The sequence below is a fragment of the Podarcis muralis genome, chromosome 4 (genome assembly GCF_964188315.1).
Source record: "Podarcis muralis chromosome 4, rPodMur119.hap1.1, whole genome shotgun sequence".
NCBI lineage: Eukaryota > Metazoa > Chordata > Lepidosauria > Squamata > Lacertidae > Podarcis > Podarcis muralis.
The window spans coordinates 14,511,106-14,535,069 of record NC_135658.1 but is presented as its reverse complement, the minus strand read 5'-3'; the positions used below and the strand labels follow the sequence as shown (position 1 = coordinate 14,535,069).

At 39.6% G+C, this 23,964-nt stretch overlaps 1 protein-coding gene across 10 annotated transcripts in view; it reads left to right on the top strand.

The window, feature by feature from the left end:
- Window positions 1–23,964, top strand: part of PICALM (phosphatidylinositol binding clathrin assembly protein) — a 63,672-nt gene that overhangs the window by 4,849 nt on the left and 34,859 nt on the right. For 9 of the 10 annotated variants that reach the window (XM_028726000.2, XM_028726003.2, XM_028725999.2 and 6 more), the window contains exons 2-4: window positions 19,427–19,569; window positions 22,314–22,389; window positions 23,177–23,279. In XM_028726000.2, coding sequence (XP_028581833.2) covers window positions 19,427–19,569; window positions 22,314–22,389; window positions 23,177–23,279 — 322 coding nt within the window. The remainder of the gene's footprint in view (window positions 1–19,426; window positions 19,570–22,313; window positions 22,390–23,176; window positions 23,280–23,964) is intronic. The other variant, XM_028726007.2, reaches the window with a different exon arrangement.

Below are 23,964 nucleotides of genomic sequence, written 5' to 3'. Positions count from 1 at the left end.
TTCCATGCTATTTAATGAATGTGTATTTTTGGTTTCTATATTTTAAAAGCATCTCTAGTAGTGTAACTGTATTCATGTGATGGTTGTTGGGTCATTCTCAATAAGGTATTGATGGTATGATGAGGTGTAGCTCTGTCTAGGGTGACAAACAATACATGTCTCTGAAGTGTGTCTGACACAGGCTGCTAAACTATGCTATCTCAGAGGTAAATCTTAGTGAATTCCTTGGTGCTTACTCCCAGGTAACTGGGATTAGGATTGCAGTTTTACTAGTCCAATTAAAGTACCTTGCATTTATACATGTATTACTATTAAAACTACAAGGGAGGGTGCTCAGATATTTAGCATTCAATAAAAAGCCCACATTGACTCAGATTGGTGAATTTAGTTTTCTAAGGTTCTCTTGGCAACGAAGTAAAAACTTTATGAAAGCTTTCAAAGCTGGAATCGTGGAGTTCAAGGAGAAACATCTGGGCTTATGAATGCTTTGGACTTCCAAAGCCTGATTGCACAGTGTTCTTCCTTATTTGCTCTCTGTAAGCAGCATGTGGATACTGAATGGCTAATCCCTTAACTGACAACATTCATTTGATACTAGAAGTATTCCAGCTTCCTAGTAATGCCTTTTACCATATGGTCTGCTGCCTCTGAAATCCTGGGATTGAAAAATTCTTCCTTTGCAATCTTCCACTATACCAAGCACCTAATCTTCCTTCCTTCCTTGCTTAAAGCATAATTAGTTGAGGAAATAAAAGTATTCTTATGTGTACATTATATGTTTAGATTGTCTTGTGTCTCAGTTGTAATTGCTTTGTGGGTTGGAGTGGAAGAGGATCTAATTCTATAGGGGAGAAAATCTCTTGTGGAGATGGTCTGGCACATACAGTCAGCCTGGCAGTGTTGTTCTCCTTTCACAGGAATTCTTGAAAGTTGGGCCAAACCTGAATTGTGTAATTTGTACAGCTGCTCAAATTGGGATTGATTGTATAACTTCAGACCTCACACACTTTAATATTTGAATTACAACATGTGGAATTATTCCATGAAGTTTTTGGAGAGCATTTTATTTGCTGGATTTGATGCTTGTTTCCTAGAAGGCATGTGAAAACTCCTTCAGGTATAAAAAAAGATTTATTGTTTCAAATTACCAATGCCAACATTCAGGAGGGAAATTGAAAGTTTTGTCTTATACCAGGATTAGGTATAACCAGCTCCTAACCTGCATTGCCCATCTCAATGCAAATGAACCACTGTACAGTATATTCAAACATAAAGAGTAAAAAACCAACTGTTTCAAAGTGCAATCCAAAAATTACAGCGCACACTGGAGTGTAAAGTATGCGTAGACATTGTATTCCAGCAACTGAAACTCTAAATTATTCTAGAAAAAATACGCTGTTTCATGAAATCACAGTCAAATGACATCATGTAAAACCTTTTTTGCAGACTTGGTTATTGACAAGTAAGGTAGCTTTGGCCTCAGTTCAGCTTAGTGGGGAGCATTGTTGCTGAGATGTAATTATCCTAGTTTAAAAGATTTTCTGTCTTAACAATATTGCTATTAGAATACTGTCACATGCTCTATGCTACAGGGAAAACCTCAGAGGAGGTATTGACGAAATTTTTCTAATTCCTTTCAAACTTAAAACTGTGTTCCCTAATTTAATATCTCTCACTGTAAAACAGTTCTAAGCTATTAATATATCTGCATGTACAATACATATAGATTTATGGTTTCCTACTGAATCCTTCAATCACAGGGCTGTCATGCATAACTGCTCTAGTCTGTGTTCATCACAAAAAGGCAGATTGGTCCACAGGATCTGATATCAAATCCCGTTTGAGCTGTGGACTAATTGTCAACAGACAAATCACAATCTGTCTCAGTTTCGAATCAGAAGGAGGAATAATGACCACCTTGTTGCTTTTTTTAAAGGCATGTGCAGCATTGTAAATCAAACATAACAGTAGCTAATTCTTTTTTTTTCTTTCAAGCAGTAGCTAATTCTAAGCTCAGGCAGCTGGTCTGTTACATCAATACATCAAGAGCTTTCTGTACTACTGTATATACACCTCACCTGGCTCGTGCATAATATGTGGTTAAGGCATCAATATTTTTGTGTTTCTGGCTGTTCCTTTTAATATTCAAAGTACAATTTCACCTCAATTTAAAAAAGCTTTCTTTGAAAGGAACCTCCTCCCCAAGCTTCCGAAAAGTTCATGATCAAGCATTCATTTCCCAATACCGAAAATGTTTTGGCAGAGTATTGGGCACAAGAGATATCATTTGAAATTGCGTTGCGTAGCAAGAGGGTGGACCCTTCTGCTGGAGAAAGCGAAATTAAGTTGAAGGAACTCAGCTGCTGTAAACACAGAGGAGAGGGGAGTGCATGAGTCAAGACTTGCTACGGCTCATGAAACGATGATTAGAATTTGTGCTGGGTATCTGTTGTAATGTGGGTGTCAAATAAAGTAACAAGATGTGCTTAATTCATTGTGGAAAATGAGGATGGTAAAATGGACCTGCAACATGCCTACTTCTATTGGGTATCTGCAAAAGAACTACATTGCTTAGTATCACCGTTGACACAATTTGTGTTGAGTCTCTCATATTTTAATCATTGGCAATTTTGAGGCTTTGCTGTGGTTTGCAGCACTGCTTTATTTTGCTTAAAATGTTGAAAATATTTTGTTCCATAAGTAAAACTAACTAAAACTTCCTCTAAAATCAGTTGCGACAACTAGACAGATTTTTTTCAACATCTCCCCCCTTCACCATTTTTGAAATATTCAATTAACTCTTATTATTTTAGTCAGGGTTGAAATAGACTCGGATACCACCTCAAATATTTAATTTTGTTTGATTTTCTTGTAAACTGGGTTCTGATTTTTTTTAAAATGAAAAGCAGTGTATAAGTACTTGAAATAAATTGAAAGAAATTAAAAAATGAGATTAGAATATTGTCTGATGCTATGTTAATCCAGGTATAGGAGATGAACTAATTATTTAGGTAGAAAACAATCTTATCCAACAATAGATAACTTTTGTCAGTTGCCTAGCAATAAATAAAATCTAGAATCCATCAACACTTCTTATAATGAATAAATCCCTGACAGAGTTTATATTCCTTGATTAGGCACCTGTTAACATTATTGTATTGTCTTTCATGCAGCAAGGGTGTGCAGAAAAATCTGAACCCTGGATTCCTGGTTTACAGCATCTTTCAAGCCACTTGTCTACATGCTTGTTTCACTTAATACTGCATAGATAACAGACTATGTAAAGTTCCTGAGTGGCGCCCTGTGACTTGGCAAAGGGCAAACCCATTTGGCTCTGTATTCTTGGTACTTTTGGTGGTTAAATGGACAGTACTTAGGGCATGAAGTCAGCCAAGGGTTTAGGTCAGGTTTTAGGTTTCAGCCTGCAGCCCATATTAGATTGTTACCCCGTGGTACTGTAGAACCTTACACTTCTTTCATACAGAGGTGCTTATTTCTGTTCTTGCATAGTATGTGTGCTACAATTTTAATTTGAGATCTTTTTTTGGCATGGCACTCAAGGGACAAGGAATACTTAAATGTTCCCAGCTTCTGAGCTACACCTTTCCATATTCAGGTCAGTGGTAGTCAAACAGGCTCATAAGTAATCTCATTCCATCTTGATTAGATATTGATGATGAGCATAATGGATGCTGTAAAACTAGCACTGAAGTATTGCGTTTAAATGTCAAGTATATGCTTATTCTCTATATGAAAACTTGGGCAAAATATGCGTACTGCAGTGGCAACTACTAAAGGCAATTATTTATTTTTTTAAAAGGAAAACTGGGTTAAGAAAACTAGAGGCATGTTCAGGTATTTGTCTGACCATGTGAACATTTAAAGTGTGAATGCACATGCAGATGTCATCCCAATGTCCTTGTGTACCTAATGCTTCCCCGGACCCTGACCTTCACTGTGTTAAACAGGGGTCTTGTATTTGAGTTCAGTTAAATGTTATTAGGCATACACACACATACCATAGTAGGGATGGAGATGAGGGTCTCCGTTAAAACAGGGCCGCTGATCATGCTAGGCATTTTACTTGAGTTACTTGAGTGATAGCGTGTAAAGCCCCCGACAGAGTCCTTTCTGACCCTTGCTCTTTCCATGATAGTTTTGTAAAGTTATGAACAACTTCATGCCACATGTGCTAGGATATTTTCCGCAGTGTTGGTTTTACTTATAATAGCTTTCTGCCTGCCTTGGGCCTAACTAAACGGCCTCGGTCCTGTATACCCGAAGGAGCGTCTCCACCCCCATCGTTCACTGAGGTCCAGCGCCGAGGGCCTTCTGGCGGTTCCCTCATTGCGAGAAGCAAAGCTACAGGGAACCAGGCAGAGGGCCTTCTCGGTAGTGGCGCCCACCCTGTGGAACACCCTTCAGATGTGAAGGAAATAAGCAGCTATCCTATCATTAAAAGACATCTGAAGGCAGCCCTCTTTAGGAAAGTTTTTAATATTTAATGCTGTACTGCTTTTAACACTCGATTGGGAGCCGCCCAGAGTGGCTGGGGAAACTCAGCCAGATGGGCGGGGTATAAATAAATAAAATAATAATAATAATTACAACTAAATACTACTTTCTTGTTCAATAGTTGTTAGCTGTACAATGAGCAGTCCTAAAGAGTTAATGTCATGGCAAATTTTTGTTGCACCTTGGTTTAAACAAGCAGTTAAGATTTGAGGGCTTCTTATTCTATGGATAATTTATATGGGTCAGTTAAGGCATTTGCTATCTTGGGTGTATGGATGCATGTTCTTTAAGACTAAAGTCTACAGATTTTTGGCTTTGACAGGTTACTGGTGGCTTTGGGTCTTCTATAATGGTGTTCTTGTTGGACCCATGACACTGTCAATACAATTATTGAAGCCCTTAGACTCAAACAAAAACAGGATTTTCCCTGCCTTAAAAATCAACGCATTGTATGCCAACATGTGTCAGTTATACTCCATATGGATGGAACTACTTTCTGACAATTACGCTTTTCATGAAAGCAAAGCAATTTCATATTCATAATGCTCTGTCATTAATTCTTTGACTTACTGTGAAATCCTTGTTGCAAATTAGATATTTCAAACTTTGTACTTTGCATGCTTGGTTAGGGTATCTGGTGGGCTATAGGTTTCCCATTCTTGACTTGGATATATTTCAGATGCTGCTGCAAAGCAAAACAGTTACTTTATGCTTGAAATGATGGTCTGATTTACTACTTCTTGACGGAGTTTTTACCTGTTGAGTACTGCTCCTGCTGGATAGTATTTTGATGCAATTCTGCAGTATGCTCAGCTAAATAAAATTATTGGGCTCTGTTGCAAAATGATGCCAAGAAGGATGCAAGGAAGGTAGCTCTGTGGGCAGAATGTGGTATCGTAACATTGGAAGCCAAGTGATGAAAGGCCTGCCAATAGTATTCAGAGCAGAAGCAGCATACTGCTTGTAAAACACCTTCTTAGATTACGTTTCTGTTATAGTATGTTGGTTAATTGTAATTGTCTCCTTGAAATATGGCCACACCAAATGGCATTGTTCCAGAAACCTGCTGAATCTTGGTATGCAGAGTCGATACCATCAAGGAGGTTGTACATTGTCCTTTCTCATATGCCCATTAATCTTACCATGAAAGTATCTGTCAATGATTATTTAGGATATCTTGTTTTAAGGCTGGTTGTTTAACCTGTTGCACACTTCAGTGCTGCTGTGCAAAGCAATGGGTTAATAATGATCTTTAGGAAGAGCGATAAGTGATTGTATTAATATTGGAGGACTCCTGAGGCCCTGACGTTAAAGATTTGTGCAACAATACTTGATTAGCATAGGATTTTCAAGTCGTCCTTCTTTGTCAGGCAAGCCAGGGATAGACAAAATATTGATCTTGATCTGCTGATTGACTGTTTGGTTATTTGTGGTATATCAACAAGGATTTATGCCTCCCAGTTGTTCAACAAGAGTAACAACAACAACATGACTCTTCCCTGGCCTAAATTTTATAGCTGAAATGATGGAAACTTGGGATAAGCAGGAGGTTGTTTGTTTGTGTGTGTGGGAGGGGGGTAATAAGTTCCATTTTAATGTTGGTGATCCAAACAAATTCCTGGACGCAGAATTTAATTATTTAAGTGCTTTTTTGCCCCAGGCTTTGGTTGATGGACCTCAAGGTTTTAGAACAAAACAATCCTGATCCTGCAAGCCTGAAGTCTGCCCACCTCTGAGGCAAGCCACCTCAAACTTGGGTCAGTAGCTGCCTCTGGTATGATGTGTTAATAGAAAGTGGGGTAAGAGAAGCTGTACCTTTTAATGTTTGCCTAAAGGGCCTCTTAAATAGCAGCTTTATTCTGTTTGTCTTTCCCAGTTTTATTTATTGAGAGCTGATGCATAGTGCAGCATGTGGTAACTTTATCTCTGCAACAAGTTTTAATCATAGCATATAGTACAGCACAAAGTATTGGCTGTCTACCAGCTGATCCCTTATTTAAACCCAGAAAATGATAGATCTCCCTAGCACAATTTATATCTTGAGATAAAAAGAATACAGCAAAGAATATTGTGAAAGTCAGAAAAGATAAAAGCAGTTGGACGTTTTTTGATGTTAATGTTGAAAAAGACAATAAAATGGCTCATCCATGTTAAAAAACAGAAATGTTTTTGAAAGGTAGACCAATGTGTGTGGTGCTTCAAAATACTGAGGAGAGACTTTGTGTTGTGGCAGTGGACTACTAGACAGTGCAGAAGAGCCTAATAATAAAAAATATTAGCTGAAAAAGGCCCATCTAGTGCAGCTTCCTCTTCCTGCAATGGCTAACTATGGGAAGTCCATAAGCAGGACCAAGAGCAACAGCACTCCCTCATTCATTTTCTGATAGTGGAGGTTATAAATAGCCATCATAAGTGGGAAACATTGAGAACCGTTTTTCTCGTTCCCTGCTTTATGTAACATGGTATCTGATAAATTGTCCAACTATGGATTTTGGATTTTCCTAACTCAAGATACTCCTTTGGCCTGCATTTGTACTCAGACGTTTGAACAAGGGAACAAAGCTGAGTTTACTGAGGTATGCCCCATTTTGAATAAAAGTAAGTTGTCTGGTTTTTCATTCCATTTTTTTGCAGTCTCTTATGGTAGTCAAATTGTGTACTGGAAAAACCGATTATGGTAACAGTATATATCATACCAGCAGCAAAATTACAATAGACCACAAACACATTTTGACTAATCTTACCTTTGGCACATAAGTCAGCTTCTGTCAACAATTAAAAAACCTTTTGGGAAGATCTTTAGTATTTGGAATACCCCATATTAATTAACTGTTGATGTTCACGTGCCTTGATTTTGTGTTCATAGAATCATAGAGTCGGAATGGTCTTGGAGGATCATCTAGTCCACAGTTAATCACAGTTGTGGTGGCCAAGCAGCTTTATTTGTGAAGTTGGTGGTTAGGGTCCATGCAGTTCAGTCCATTTCATGTTTACTCAGAGGCACATATATTTCCAATATTCATTGTTGGTATATTTGCATAGTTGACATTAATGATGGACTTTGCTTTGATTCTCAGTGTTGCTTTCTTAGATAAATGGGTATATTTTTTACTGTTCACATACCTCCTGTATTATCATACTAAGTTGTTTCAGCAGATATGCCTGGGAATATATGTAACATTTGCACTCTGGCATGGTTTTTCATCAACAAGAGGCCATACACCCCAAACTACTTAGCTGTGTTAAGCAGTTCTTCAGTGAGAGCCTAGCTAACATGCTTTCACCATTGACCCTTGCCTCTGCAGGATATATGAAAACTTGAATGGAATTTGTTCTCTTTAGAAAAAGGCATGAGTCTGAAGAACAGCTGTAGTTAACTTTGGATCAGTAACCTACATGGCATATTTTAAGTCTTGTCACAGTTTAACTTTCTCAGCAGCCACATAAGTTTCCTGAGGCCTTAGCGCTTCATCATTTAGAAGTCTGTATGTTGTTGGGAAACATTACTGTAGCCTGTACAGTGCTACAGTTCAAGTGCTATTCATTCCTTTTATGACATCAGAGGCTCTTCAAAGAAAGGAAGTGGTTCTCATGATATTTTTGGACGCCTTATTTTCAGACCTTTTGGGTTTCAATAAACTTGATCAAATGCAATGATCTCCTGGTTAAATGGACACTAATCCATGAGCGCTTATGCCCCAGTACACTTGTTGGTCTTTAATGTGCCATAGGACTTCTAGTTTTAGCTACCACAGAGTTAAGATGGCTCTTCCTTTGCAAAGTAATACATTGAATGTTTTAAATCTAATTAAATAGCTTACTGTTGGTGGAGTAGGGTTGAAGAGGGAATTCCTGGCCATATTGTGATACAGATTTGGAGGACAAGTAACCTATAGCATGTTGAAGCCTATATTGCTGGGAAATTGTAACCTATAGCATGTTGAAGCCTATATTGCTGCTCTTATTTGAAAACCTGGAGAGCTGTTGTCCATATGTATAGACAGTTTGAAGCTGTCTTGCCAATCATTGCAAGAACTAGATTAAAAAAAATAATCCATATAAATGTAAATTGGCCCACATCTGTGTACCTCAGTTCTGGCCACTGAGGTGTCCTTTGTGTGATCATACTGTAGAGCAGGGGTGCCCAAACTTTTTCCAAAGAGGGCCAGATTTGATGAAGTGAACATGCATGAGGGCCAACCAAAGTTGTTGAACTCTTTTTAGGATTGAAGTTGTTGAGCTTTCTGATTAGTCCCCCAAAACAGACTTTGGGCATGCCTGCTGTAGAGCTTACAGGGGGAAGGGGAGAATCCTCAGCAAGGCCATCTGGCTTCTTGTAATGTACCTGCAATGGCATTTAATTGAAGTCTGGAGAATTAAGTACCGTACTGAAATTTCTCGCATTACCATCCAACCTGTGTTATTGGCAGTACTCAGTTTATGGAACACTCTCCCAAGTGACATTCATTTGGCTCTCATGGTAGGTACATTTAAACAGACATTTTTATTTGTCCAAGCTTTTTGATCTTAATTGAAACTTGCTTTTCTTGGGGTATGCTATAGTCACCCACTGTATCTGATTTGCGATTCTGTGGTTTTAATGGCTCTCATTATAATGTGTCTTGTTTCCCCTAGTTGATCTTTTTTGCCAGCTCTGGATTGGAGGAAGGGTGGGATATAAAAATAAATCGTAATCTTTAACCTGGTCCTCCCTATTTTATCCCTAAGTGGCCCTGTGAGAGAATTTGGGGAGAGGGAGAGACTGACTGGCCCAAGGTCACTCAGCAAATTTCATGGCTGAGTGGGCGTTTGAACCAGGGTTTCCCTGCTTCCTGTCAAACACTCTAACCATTGTGTCATGGTTTTTTCAGATTTTGTGAAAGTTATGTAAACCCACCCCCGAATGTTTGCATGCTTTGAAACAAACTTGCTGCTAAAGCAGCTTTCCCCAGCTGGTGCCCTCCAGATGTTTTGGACTTCAGCTCCCATCAGCCCCAGCCAGCTGAACAGCATGTTTTAAAGAGCAGTGTGGCAAGGAGGGCAACTTTGTGTAGCTACCTGCTAGTATGGTGAAGGATGCTAGATGATGACTACCAAAAGGCTTATAATTAACACTAAGACCTACATTCCTTTTGTTTTAATAACAGGAAGAGAAGTGAACTTTGAAAAGGTTCATAGTTGTCTAAAACTTCCTGGTATTTGGATTTAAGACTTTTGATGTCAAAGTCTGTCTTGCCTCTGCTTCTTCAGCCCCTAGGAATGTCTTTTGTCTTCCACCTACAAATGATATTTATCCAAGTGATAAGCCTCTTAGCTAATGTTGCACTCATACCCTTTCAGGATTGTCTTGTCATTAAACTGTATGGATTCCTGCATTTCCTGTAAAAGTATTTTTGGATTTGTTTGAGATACCTGCAAAGATCTGACGGGTTTTAAGATAAATAATTGTGTGTATAATTGTTTATGACTCAATATGTTAACCTGAATTGACCTTTACTTTAAAACCAAAATTGAAAGCAGCCAAATTCTAGTGCTGCATCTCTCTCCCCCTCCCACCCCACCCTCTGTCTAGTCTAATGCCAGTCAGTTTGAGTAGTTGATTCTTGATTAGCTGCTTTTGAGCTGCAAGGTACAACCGGAAGGCACATAACATATATTGCAGCTATTTTGTGCTTTGGAATCGGCTGCTCTCCTTTGGTGAGTTGTGATTGCCCCAAGAGTAGAAATGTGCAAGTATCCCTACTGGCTCATGAAGCTCCTGGCAGCTGCCATAGTACTGTGTTATCTTTCCCCAGCTAGCAAAATATTTATGGATGTCCTGGGAGCTGCTCCCTTCCATTTATTCTCTACCTCAAACAGTGAAAAGAAATATCCGTGGAATCTGGTTCTGTACACAGTTATTTTCAATATATATTCAATAAACGTTTTCCAATCTTCTTTAAATGTATGTTCTTCTTGTTCTCTATATGTTAAGTCTGCAAGTTGTGCATATTCTGTCAACTTAAGTTGCCGATCGTCTTTGGTTGGGACCTCACTCATTTTCCATTTTTGGGCTAACGAAACACAGGCGGCAGTTGTTGCATACATAGATAGCCTTTCCTGACACCTGGGGATTTCAGTCTGAATTATCCCCAACAGAAAGGACTCTGTTGTTGTTTTTTTCCAATTCCTTATAAATCATTTCCAAAATACTCTTTTACCCTTTTACATGTCCTCCACATATGAAAGAACATTCCCTCCACCTCTTTACACTTCAGACACTTATCTGATTCTGTCTTGTAAATCTTAGCAAGCCTACTTGGAGTTAAATACCATCAGTGAATCATTTTCAGGTAGTTCTCCTTCAAGAATAACATGCTATAAATTTTAAGTCGCTTTTCCAAAGTTTCTCCCAGAGGTTAAAATCTATATTGTGTCCAATATCTATCAGAACTGTGACAAATTCCTGTCCTACTCTCACTGGCTAATACACAAGGATGCTACTTTATTTAAAGAAAAACAGTCTGGTGTAGGATAATTGTATGATAATTCCTTGCCCTAGACTCTGTCTTGTACCAAATAAAATTAAACACACAAGCTCTAGGCAGAGCACATCTTTTACGACAAACCAATCTGAATTCTTTGTTAGATTGGCAGTATGCACCCGCTCTTGTAAGAACAAGTTTTTGTTCCAAGAAGTACATGTTATAACAACTGTCTTGTTCTAGTTAGGATCTTGGGCTTTTCCATTTATTTTTAAAATGGGATGGCAGAAAAGGTTAAAGAACTATAAATAGCACCTAAATTCACCACTTTGTAGCTCTTATGGTTTCTGTAGCTGTAAGGTAGACTGAGGGTATATCTTGTGTTCCCTGTCAGAAGGAGGTAGTCAAGGTTTATTTTGATTTTAAACTAACACATGTGAAATTTGCAATGTAAGGTTCAAGCCAGCTTGCTCCCACCTCATTCTGCAAGGTGTCTAGCTCATTTGCTTGAGTAAGATATAGTGAAAACTCAGATTAGAACTCCTTTGGTATATCCCAGATGCACCCAGGATATAGGAAAAGCTAAAGGTATTTATTTATTTATAATAAACTGGAAGAGAACAATATTTTTCTCTTGGTGCTTATCTGTAAGAACATGAAGTTCTACTGCATTGGCAAAGTCCATCTAGCTTGACGTTCTTTTTCCAACAGTGAGTAATAGGATGCCTCCAGGAAGCTCAAGCGGGGCATGCAGTCAAAAGCTGTCCCTCACTGCTGTCTCTCCTTCCTTTGAATGTGGAAGGTTCCATTTAGCCATCATGGCAATAGCAGAGGATATTTAGTATACTGTTCCATAAAGCCACCTTCAATAATGTCAGCATTATAGATACATAATGCTTGACGTTTTACATGGCATGCTGGGCTGATCAAGTCCTGGGTTGTGTTTAGAGCGTTGTAGCCCAGCTATCCATGGTGTCATTAAAGCATTAACTGCATCTGGCTTAGGGAACCAGATCCTTATCCACCCCACACACCCATGGGCCAACTTTGGCAGGTGATGAGGCCACCCTCATGTTCTATCACCTGACATCATGATAGCATCAAGTGGCTGTTAGATGGGAAGTCCTACCCACCTGTCAAAGTTGATCTGCGGAGGAGTGGAGTTTGCTTCACCAGCACATTCCCCAGGCGGAAAGCCTCATGAAGCAGCACCCATCAGGATTGAACTCTCCGCTCAATGGCAGATGAATGAAGAGTTCAGACCTACTGGCTGCAGGGATCTACTTTCCCAGTGTCTTCCCTGCAAAGATTGAATTAGCAAAGCACACACTAGCAATATTGTATTTTGTTCACAAACTGGTGACAGAGGGATCAGTCCTGTTGGTTGCAGGTCTGTGTCACCGGTGCCTTTCCCACAAGGAATGCATTGGTGAAGCAACACCCAGCAGAATTGAATCCTGCCATCAGCTAATGTCTCCCACTGGTTGTGGTTTCGGGAAAGTGGCCTCCCACACCTACATTAAAATATTATAGCAAACTGTCAGTGGCATACAAAATAAATAAATAAAAATATATGAAAGCTTAAACTCAGAACAAACTTGATTGGTCTCTAAGGTGCTACTGGGCAATTTTTTAATTTTTTTAAATTTATGTTGACTGCATCAGACCAACACGGCTACCTACCTGTGTCAGTGGCATAGTGTAACGTTGGAAAGTGTTGATCACTTCTCCTACCTTGGCAATTACCTTTCCACATTGATGCCAAAATTCAGCGTCGCCTGCGCTCTGTGAGTGCTCCTTTCTCCCGATTGAAGTGCAGAGTGTTTGAGAACCAGAGTATTTGCAGGGAAAACAAAATGCTTGTTTACAAAGCTATTGTACTACCAACCTTACTGTATGCATGTAAACATGGACCACTTATAAACACTATCTCCAACTTCTCAAAAGATTCCATCAACAGTGTCTCCAAAATATTTTACATATCGCTTGGGAAGAAAGGCAAACTAATGCCAGTGTACTGGAAGAAGCAAAGATCACCCGTGTCAAAGCAATGATTCTTTAAAATCAATTTCTTTGGACTAGTCACGTGCGGTTGCCTGATCATAGTCTTCCAAAGCAAGTACTCTATTCCGAACTTAAAAATGGAAAGCATAATGCTGGTAGTCAACAAGAGGCTTACAGACTCTCTCAAGGCAAATCTTAAAAAATGTAATATAAACACCGACAATTGGAAAACACTGGCCTGTGAGCACTCCAATTGGAGAATAGTCTTTACCAAAGGTGTCATGGACTTTGAAGGTGCTCAAACTCAGGACGAAAGGGAAAAATGTAGTAAGAGGAAGGCATGTTTGGCAAACCCTCACTGCCACCTGGAAACCTATGTCCCCACTGTTGGAAGGACGTGTGGATCCAGAATTGGCCTCTACAGTCACTCACAGGCTCACTGTTCATGGTGACAATCTTACTCTGCTATGAGGGATCACGGTAGAAGTCCCTTAAAGTGGTCCACTGTGCTTGTGTTTGCAGCTGAATACCTTTAGTGAAAGATGTTACTGTTTAAAAGACTTTAGATAAGCATGTGTTTGCTTCTCATGTTTTTCCTGCGACTTTCCACACCTCACAGCAGAGCTAAGAGACCTACCTAACTTTCAGGGCAGTAACAGTACGGTAAAAGTTTTCCCCTTCGTGGGTTTGAAGCAGAATGGTATTGGGACCTGAAATTTTAAAAAAATGCTCCCTGGTGATACTGAAGCTTAAATTAATTGGAAGATGGAAGTAATGAATTTCTGAAGGGTCTACATAAAAATACTGAAACCTTATGGATCTTGGAATTTTGGGGGCTGTTAGGTACGTTTTCTTAGTGGAGGAGCACTTAGTCAATTGGGCTTCGGTGGCACGGCAGCAGTGGGAGGCCCCATTAGCTAAAGTGGTGTTTCAGGATAAGAACAGTTTCAGGTTAAGAATGGACCTCCAGAATGAATTAAGTACTTAACCCGAGGTACCACTGTGCACTTGTTTCCTGTTCCCTCATCAGCACTCCCAGTTAGGTCCTGTGCAAAACATGCTAAGGAAACTTGGAAATAATCAGAAAGGGGGGCTTTCATCACTCCCAGGCAATTTCCTGGCTGATCCTTGCTTGTCTCCTTTTAGAAAAAGTACACGGAGAAGGCAACTCCAGTCTTCTCAAAATAGTCAAGTAAGTTTTTGTTTCACAGAATTATAGTGAAAAGGCTTTGAAGGAAGGCTGTTCTACACTCGTTCTACACTGTTCTATACTTTGCTTGGCGAGGAGGCAGAAACGTGTTTTTTGTTTCTACCAGTCTTGTGTAGGTGTTGCCCTTTGGACAGTTGCATCTCTAAAATTACTTACGTGGCTAATTATCCCCCACAGAGATGAAATAATGGCCTGATAAAGATCAAGGTGAAACCAATTTGATAAGGCTATAAAGTTCAAAGGGCCACATAAAAAGGTAGACAGGTATGGACTATGTCTTACTGTTCCCCACCCTTTTTATGGTATTAATGTGCCTTTACCTCACAGTATATAAAGTTATGCATGGGGCTTATTCCCTCCTGATAATTTCATGTCAGTTGTCAAAGGAAGTAAAATGTGAAGTTAAACATCACATTCTCTAATTCTTGTCAGGTCCCTCTCCTTTATTTGTGTGTGATGTTTCTGTTTGCACCTTTAGGGACTAGAAGCATGATTTTTAATTGAAGTTGTGAGACTTGGAAATCTGAATTCAGCAGAAGAGAGTCAGGAAGTTGGCTTTGTAAAGGAGAGTTTGGGGATGCTGGACTAGATAGGGCTCTGGTCTGATCTAGCACAGGTCTTACATTCTTAGAGCCCCAGAAGTGGGTTTTTTATGGTGGAGAAGGTGAGTCAGTGAGTGAGGAACTTAACAAGCTGGAGCGAAGTGGAGCTCAGTTGCTGCCCTTTGGGTCAGTCCCTGGAGCTGTTGTGCAGATCTTGCTATCCGTTTTTGAGATGCACTAAATGCATGTGACATGCTGCAGTTTCTATTAAAACACGGCATCTTGGTTTTACAGTGGTACCTTAGGTTAAGAACTTCATTCGTTCCGGAGGTCTGTTCTTAACCGAAACTGTTCGTACCACTTTAGCTAATGGGGCCTCCTGTTGCCGCCACGCTGCAGCGGCATGATTTCTGTTCTCATCCTGAAGCAAAGTTCTTAACCTGAGGTATTATTTCTGGGTTAGCGGAGTCTGTAATCTGTAGTGTCTGTAACCCGAGATACCACTGTACTTGGTTTAAGGCTGCTTGTACCACAATAATTTATCTGCAAAATATTACAGGTCTTTGTATCACCTTAACTATAAAAATAGGATATAATTAAAATTTGAATACTTTTTGTATGTCCTGTGAAAATGCCTCCAAGCAGCAAATTGGCATGGGCCATTTGTTTAAAGGGACCCAAATTTCTCCTCTCCTCTTTTGTACTTAAATATCCTGGTCTTTTAAAAGTATTCTTTTGCCAGTGCTGGCTTAAAGGGTTTTGACAGGAAATGAAGCTACTCCTTATCTTAGTGTTTTGCTCTTTGAATAGCTTATTACTTAAGCATGATACATTTTTTGTTATATGTTAAATGTGGTTGAACTGAAGCCTGAACTTCATATTATGTTTGATTCTACCTCCAAAAGCTGCATTCCTGTATCAAATTTCTCCTGTGGAACGTTGCATAACTTATCTGTATCAGGATATTGTGTTTTGCATTTTCCTGCCCAGTATATCATTGGCTGAGGTAAACCTTTGAGATATCACAACACTGCTAGGTGTGCTGAATCAATACAGGGTAGAAGCGCAAAACGAACTTCACGTGGATATATCATTTTAGGCAGCGGCCCTATACTGAACTTATCTTGAAAACTGCTTTTAGTCTTTGTACTAGCCCTACAGCATTGTAGAGTTTCTTCATGTTCAGAAGTCACTGAATCCTTTCTGAACAGGTGTGGAAGACCAAATGCTATGTGTGCTTTTTTAAGTTAAATTTCCACAATGCCCATCAAACCTTATGAGCTCTTGACATGTCCAGATGTGGTGTGGGGAGGGGGGCTTCTTTCCCAGAGAATGGTAGATTGGAGACTTAAAAATGCTTCCAGATTATTGGATATGAATGAGAACATTGTATGAAGTTAAACTTGGAGGCGGCAATGAAAACACAGAAAATATGCAGACACTGGGCACAAAACTAATAGTTTTGGCATGTGTTTGGTCTGCAGCTTGCTTTTGTAGGTGTGAATGATGTAAGCCCCAACCAAAAGTTGAATCCAGAGAGCTTTGTGTTTCCTTTCCTATTTTACAAACCCTCATCTTGAACCAGCACATAAGTAACACTCTCCATATGGCCAAAACTTTAAAGGTCTTTGGAAGCTAGGTGTTTATAGCCCCTTGAGTCTTGAACAAAACCTATAGAATAGTGCATCTTTATATAAAGCTGAACAGTGGTTGGATTTGTTACAATTTACTTCAGTTGACAGCAACTGGAAGCTAACATTTTAGTCAGGAAAGTTGGAGGCAGGAAACTATTTGGGCTGGTAAGGAAACAGTGAATACTACATCAATGAGTATTTTAAAGTCTTTATTTCTAAGACTCCATTTACAGAAGCTTCAGGCAAGAAGAAAACCAAGGGTTGGCTTCTGTGTGTTTTTTCCTGTAGACTGTTTTGCTGTCTTCTGCCCTTGCCTCCTCCGTTCCCTTCTTCCTGGGCTCTCTAACATTAAAACCATTAAACTAAATCTTGGCAGCCCTGCTAGGTTAGATGACTATAATGCTGCTTTAACATTTTTAATCTGCTAAATCGCTTAAGTATTTCTATGGCTGCCAAAGATAAGTCTCTAACTTTGAAGAAAGTATTGGTGTTGAGCTTTATTCTTGCTAATGGTCAAAGCCTTTGGCTGGCTTTTGTTTTCCTTGTTTCTGTTTTATTTTGAAGGGAGAAAAGTTGGGTTCTCACATGATTCCAGCACCCATGAGTAAATTTAAGCCACTTCTCACATTAGGCATGTATTAATATTTGGAACATAGTATTGCATTCAGTGCTTGCATATGGAAGAGTTTAATTTGAAGTGGTCCTAGCGGTATACAGATAGGGTTCCAAACATGACTCATTTTATGCAGCACTTCAGTGGGGAACTAGAATTGCATTTTTTTAAAGGAAAGTTGCTGCTTGTGAAACTGTTGGAAAAGCTACTTTGGTGCTGTTCAAATGTTACTCCCCCCTCCCCCCAGATGGTACTTAGGGTGAAATTTGCAGTGGCTTTAGGTCCACAAAGAATGCAAAATTGGATAAGGTTTTTGCCATTTTCTGCTGTGGGGAAGGAAGCATGATCATCAAAGTCAACTTCCCAATCTTTCTGTTGGTACAATCTGTCGGAAAATAAACAAATGCTCTTGATAGAGATGACCTGCTTGCTATGTCTCTAGCCTGTTGAGTCTGCTTTGTCTTCTTATTCCTCCTTCAAGTCCTTTAACATGGCTAAATTTCTCTTGAGTTGCATACTTGTGGCTTGGAGCAATTGGCCTTGCTATCACTCGGTCTCCAGAAATCAAGTCTCTGGGATGAACTGAGCATTGTGCCCTCCTAAGAATATGATTTTTATAACTCATTTGGAACTAGTAAAGGTTTGGCAGGACAGCTGATGCTTCTTTCAGATTTGTGTGTGTGCGTGCGCGTACACACACACACACACACACACACATTGATATAGTCAACCAGCCTACTCTGGCTGTATTAGCAGAACTATTGGAGTAGCATATTGTAGGACAGGGAGGACTAGTACAAACTGGCTTTCACAAAATAACCATTTTGATTTTCAAATTGCTGTGGCTTCATGCATGGAAGACAATCTTACTTGGCTACGAGTGATCGCCAAAGAAGAATGTAAAATTTTCCATGTACAGCTGTCTTTTGGACCTGGTAGTTCAGTAACATGTGTTGACTACTACTGTGTATACTACAGGCTTTGCTCGAAATGTGTTTAGGAACTGTAGCTGGTGCCAAATGTTGCTGCCCTGTTTTATTAACATGGTCAGATTGTAAAGTTAAGTACGCTAGTTTTGGTTTAGATATCTGATTACTACATGTAAAGCTCTAGAATAGATTGTCTAAGTACAGTAAACTTGAGTCTTCTCTCATATGAAACCCCATGATTAAAGTCTTAAGAACCTTTACTTGGGGTTCTGTATAACCATGAAAATCTGTGGGCGCATGGAACAGCCCCTGTTTATGGCATGCACTTGATAAACTTCAGGCTACATCACTTTGCAGTTAAGACATCAGTAAGAACTTTTCTTGTTGGCTATATTGGGGGCAGGTCTGGGTGGATTCTTGTGTGAGAAGAACACCTCTAGAGGTGTCAGTGTGGGTCTTCTACATTTTATACTCTATTTTCATGAATGTCATGTGCATAAGTTTCGCATAAGTTTAAAAGACTGTTTCAGTAGAGATGTTAATTAATTTCATATGTTAATTTTGCACTGTATGAAGAGTGATTGCTTTTTGCTGTATCTACCACCCATCAGTTTCACTGAATTTTGGTGTGGTGAGGATGAATAGAAACTGTTCTGCATGCTGTTCATAAGTTTTATTAAACTTTTGTCTCCACCCCTTCTTCTTCTGAACAAAAAGCTTCCAGTACATACCTCATTCTAAAGTCTTAGTTACCTGCTTCATTTTCTCTATCTCCCCGCCCCCTCAACTGTTATCCTTCAGGGAATCTGAGGAACCCTGAGCATTTGCCAGGGGATCATTGCATTGTGCAGAGGATACTGGGGCATATGCTCCAGAGTGTACTGTTACTCTTGGGTCTCGGTCTCCCTGCATCATCTGAAGGTGCCCTGGAAATCCCACACCAAATGAGCAGCTGTGTTCACATGTCATAGAAAGCCATAAACTGTGACTTACTACGACATAGCAGCTTGCTAGTGCACACTGCTGAATCACTCCTGTTGCTTTCTTCCATTTGAGCTGGGAACAAGAAACTGCGCACACTGGTTTAGTGTGACTCTTGGAACCCAGTCCTTTTTGTCTTTCTCACCAAACAAACCACAGGGTTAAGCCAAGATTTGTTACTGATTTAGCAGTTCTGGTTTGTTTGCGAGAACAAACATGGTTTGGTTGTATGCTATTTTTGTAAGTTGCTTTGAGTTTTCATAAAAGACTAATCAGTTTAATAAATAATAATATAATAATAATGAGCCTTGGTTGACACATCACTCTAAGCCAGGGCTCATGGTTTATGGCTCCCAGCTTGATGAAGGGAGTAATTCAGCAGTGTATAGTAGTGGGCTTCTGCTCCATAACAAATCAGTTTATGACTTAGTGTGATGTGCAAATGCAGCCAGTAGTCCATAGAATTCTCTCCTCACTCATTGAATGGAACCTGTTGCTGTTTTAAATATCAATGAGAATTTCTTTGTGTTGCAGATTTAATACAGTGCACAAATGAGATGAACGTAAATATCCCACAGTTGGCGGACAGCTTGTTCGAAAGGACAATGAACAGTAGCTGGGTGGTGGTATTCAAGTCACTCATCACAACACACCATCTAATGGTGTACGGAAATGAGGTAACTTATTACTGCAGATCACTCATACATTAGAGAATTGGCTTATTCAGTGCAACCTGGCTTTTTGCCCTGCATTGGGGATAATGAATGGTATTTAAAAACAGCCTGAGGCTTAACTAATGCATGTTCCCTGGCAAAAATTGTGAAAGCGTATTTGGATGATCTTGATCACTTACATGCCATAAATAAGTTTGTAAGTGTCTCTGAAACAGGGATTGGTAACCTGTATTCCTCAGGACTTCAGCTCACATTAACTGCATCTAGCATGGCCAGTGGTTAGGGATCTGGTCGAAAGACATTGAGGATATAGATCAAGTGTGAACAACTTGATCTATAGTCAAAACAAAAAAAATTCCTTCCAGTAGCACCTTAAAGACCAACTAAGTTAGTTCTTGGTATGAGCTTTCGTGTGCATGCACACTTCTTCAGATACCTGGTATCTTCAGGTATCTGAAGAAGTGTGCATGCACACGAAAGCTCATACCAAGAACTAACTTAGTTGGTCTTTAAGGTGCTACTAGAAGGAATTTTTTTTGTTTTGACTATGGCAGACCAACACGGCTACCTATCTGTAACTTGATCTATAGTATTTGTGAAAATTGTTAGTGTTAATTTTGTCGACAGCTATAGAATTGAACTATAGAAAATTCAGAAAGGGTGGGAACAAGTAATAGGGTCAATTTAGAAATAATCAGCTTGCAATAATTCCTGAGGAGTAATGTTACTTTTTGCATTCCACAGTCTTCCTTAGGTTCCACATCTCAAAACAGGTTTTTTGTTTTGGTTTGGTTAAATATATATCACCCCTTCAGTAAAACTATTAACACATTTGTTCAGTTGTGCATTTCCATAATGCATGTGATCAGTCATAACTTGGGAAAATGCTGAGAATAGTGTTTGAACATGAATGATTATTTTTTAATTTTTCTGGCTACATATTGCCTGAATTAATTTATATCATAGAAACAATCCTTCCTGTTGAAGGGGAGGGGAGAAGAAGTAGGGTATTTTGCAGAACAATGGTGCCACATCACCATGTGAAATACATTCACGATCTCATTCTTAAAACACTTCCTTACCTCATACTATGCTATTACAAAAGTTTTATTTATACTGCTCAGTTCATGTATTTGGCATTGATGAGGGTGTAACCAGAGAAGGAAAAGGCACTTGTGGGCTGGCTGGGGAATGAATGGGACTAATATGAGTCATTTGAAGTCTGCATCATTTACCACATGGTTAAATTGTTTACTGGCTAAATGTCACCAATGCATGTAAGTTCATTCACTGTTCAAAGTAGGTCATAGTTGTAGTGATCCAGTCTTCTTGTCCAAATGGGATTCAATGTGTGCTAGAATATATATTTATCTTAATATAGTCTTTTGCTGCTTTTTACACCAGTGCTTCCAAGTGGCTTATAGGACAAAAAATAAAATACAACAAGAAGAAAAATAAAATATAAAAACAGCAGTAAAACAAGACCTAAAATGCTCACCCAGTATATAGTGGGGGCTGTGCTCCTGTTTGCATTGCTCACCAAACTCCGCACTCCCCTTTAAATCTTACCAATCCCCAGCCTGAATGAAGGGTTGCAGCCGTGAGAAAGATGGATGGTCTTCCTTTGTCCACCTTGGGTGTTTCTTCGTTTCTGTGTAGTCAGTCATTATAGGGCTCAGGCAAAGGAACAAGGGGGCAGAGTGTGTTCATTAAGGGCAGCCTTGGAAGTTTGAGGATGTTGCTTTTGGCCCAGTTGCTTCTCCTGAGGGGTGCTCCTTTATCCTGCATGCTGCTGACTTATCTGCAATGCCTGGTATGTGGTGCAGGAGATAGCAGTGGATCCAAATGCTGGCTGGCTGCCACTTCTGGCCATTTTCCCCATTGCCACAGTGCTGCTCTTGCATCCTGATCAGCTGCTTGGGATGTGGAAGCAGCAGATGATCTCCAGGCTGGCTGGGGATCAAGAAGATGGCCAGTAGCAGTGACAGCCAGCCTTGGACTGTGGATCCTTTGGGTAGACACCCCAGGGCTGGCAGACAGTGGAGCCAGCAGAGCAGGGTGGCTGATGCATCCTTTTCCGGCTGTTTGTCGTCAGCTCAACTGGGCTGCCCACTCGCTGCCTCTCATCACTCTATACTTCATATTGCCACTTGCTGTGACCAAGCAAACTGCAGCATGATGACACTGTTACAAGTTAAATATAAGAAAATGAAAGAGAACACACTATGCCCCTCCCCAATTAAAAGGATGAGCACAAAAATAGTTGTATTCAGAACCTGCCTTACATGTCTCGAGACTGCATACACTGTGGTGCGACTTACAAGGTGAATACCTATTTTTTACTTCCATGATGGTATTCCTGTCTAAATAACTCTAGCTCATCAACTCGGATAGTTCAGTTTAAAAAGCAGACATCTGAAGTGCCTTTGGATCCGTGTGTGAGAGGCCAGCATTGGAACTGCTCTGGTTTGCTTATTTGGAGTGGACAATTTGAGAAGATTTCTCTTCTGTACTCACCACATCACAGCTGAATCAATTCAGACATTACACCAAACTGTAGTTTGAGACCCAAACTCTGCTTGCTGGGCTAATGAAAGCTGTAGTTCCAAAACCTGGAGGGTACCAGATTGGGGGAGCCTGGCTTATAGGCATTCTGACCTAGGTCACTCTGCGTTAATGATAAGATACACACAAAGAGCTATGTACAATTCCAGTCAAATAATCCAAAGTCTTTTTATCCCTTCTAGCGTTTTATCCAGTATCTGGCTTCCAGGAACACATTGTTTAACTTGAGCAATTTCTTGGACAAAAGTGGATTGCAAGGTAAATCATTTAGTTTGTTTCAAGTGAGTCATGACATCCTTGAAGGTGTCTTTATAGCAGCATCATTGCTTCAGGACTCAGTTATCATTCTGAAAAGTGTAACTCTTCTGGTGGAGACCTCTCCCAAGTGCTTAAAAGATATTTGAACTTCTCTATATTCTACAACAGTCTGCAGTTCAATAGTAAAAGGTCCACATCCTCCCCCCCCCCCCCCACGAATTAACATTAGCATACAGCTAATGAAGCTGCCCATAAAATGATTTCTACAGTTAGAGAGTGAGATGTACAAGTTCTAATTTAGTCAAAGGAGAAATGTGGGAGAAGAGGAAGCTCAGGGCATGTCTTTGTCTGAAATCACTTGTATATCGAAATCTGTGCTTTTAATTTATTTGATTCTCACAGTAATTTAGATATACCGTATTTTTCGCTCTATAAGACGCACCAGACCACAAGACGCACCTAGTTTTTGGAGGAGGAAAACAAGAAAAAAAATATTCTGAATCTCAGAAGCCAGAACAGCAAGAGGGATCCCTGCGCAGTGAAAGCAGCAATCCCTCTTGCTGTTCTGGCTTCTGTGATAGCTGCGCTGCCTGCATTCATTCCATAACACACACACAAATTTCCCCTTACTTTTTAGGAGGGAAAAAGTGAGTCTTATAGAGCAAAAAATAGGATCCATAGGATCCAAATGATGATCCTGTAAATTTAAATTGTTACTTTCTTAATGTTTAGTCATAATTGTTCATACAAAACAGGAGCTAATTTGTTTTGTCTTTCTCTTCTTTAGGGTATGATATGTCCACATTTATCAGAAGATATAGCAGGTATTTGAATGAAAAAGCAGTTTCCTACAGACAAGTAGCTTTTGATTTCACAAAAGTAAAAAGAGGGTAAGGATTACATTGTCTGGAATAAATCTATTTTAAGGTGTAGTTTGCCATTTATAACTTCTGTTCTAATTACTCGTAAGTTTCCTTAAATGTAAAAATGCAACTTCAAACGAATAATTGACCTCTAGAAGGTTAAGTCTTTCTACCAATGGAACCAAGATCTGTTTTTACACCACTGTGCTTTGTGTTCCAGCTAGGTAATGATTTGGTTCCCAGGTGTTTTTTATTCGTATGTTTTTTTAATTAGAAGGCTGTGTGCACGTGTGTGTGCTTTTGGGAAAGGAAGAATTTTGCAGATCAGAGGGTTGATCTAAATAACTGCAGTGAGTTCTGCAGCTTCCACAAAACACATTTTGTCAAAACAGTCATATTAAATTTGACAATTAAAAGTGCCAAGTGACGAGCAAGTTTAATTAATAAGTAATTCTGGACTTGAAGTTGGAAGGTCAGTATTTTTTATTTTATTTTTAAGCTGGCAGCAAGGGCTTTTAAGTTGATGAAGGCTGAGAAAGGAAGGCAGTCCTCGAAAAGAATTTTGGATATAAAATTCTTAAAACTCAAAAGTATGTACTGGAGGGAGTCAGCACTATGGAGCATATTTGAGTGAGCTTTTAAATGCTGGTGTTTTGTCAAGTAGTCTGGGAGAAGAGACATTCCAAAATCTCTTCCCCAGTAGAATCTGCAT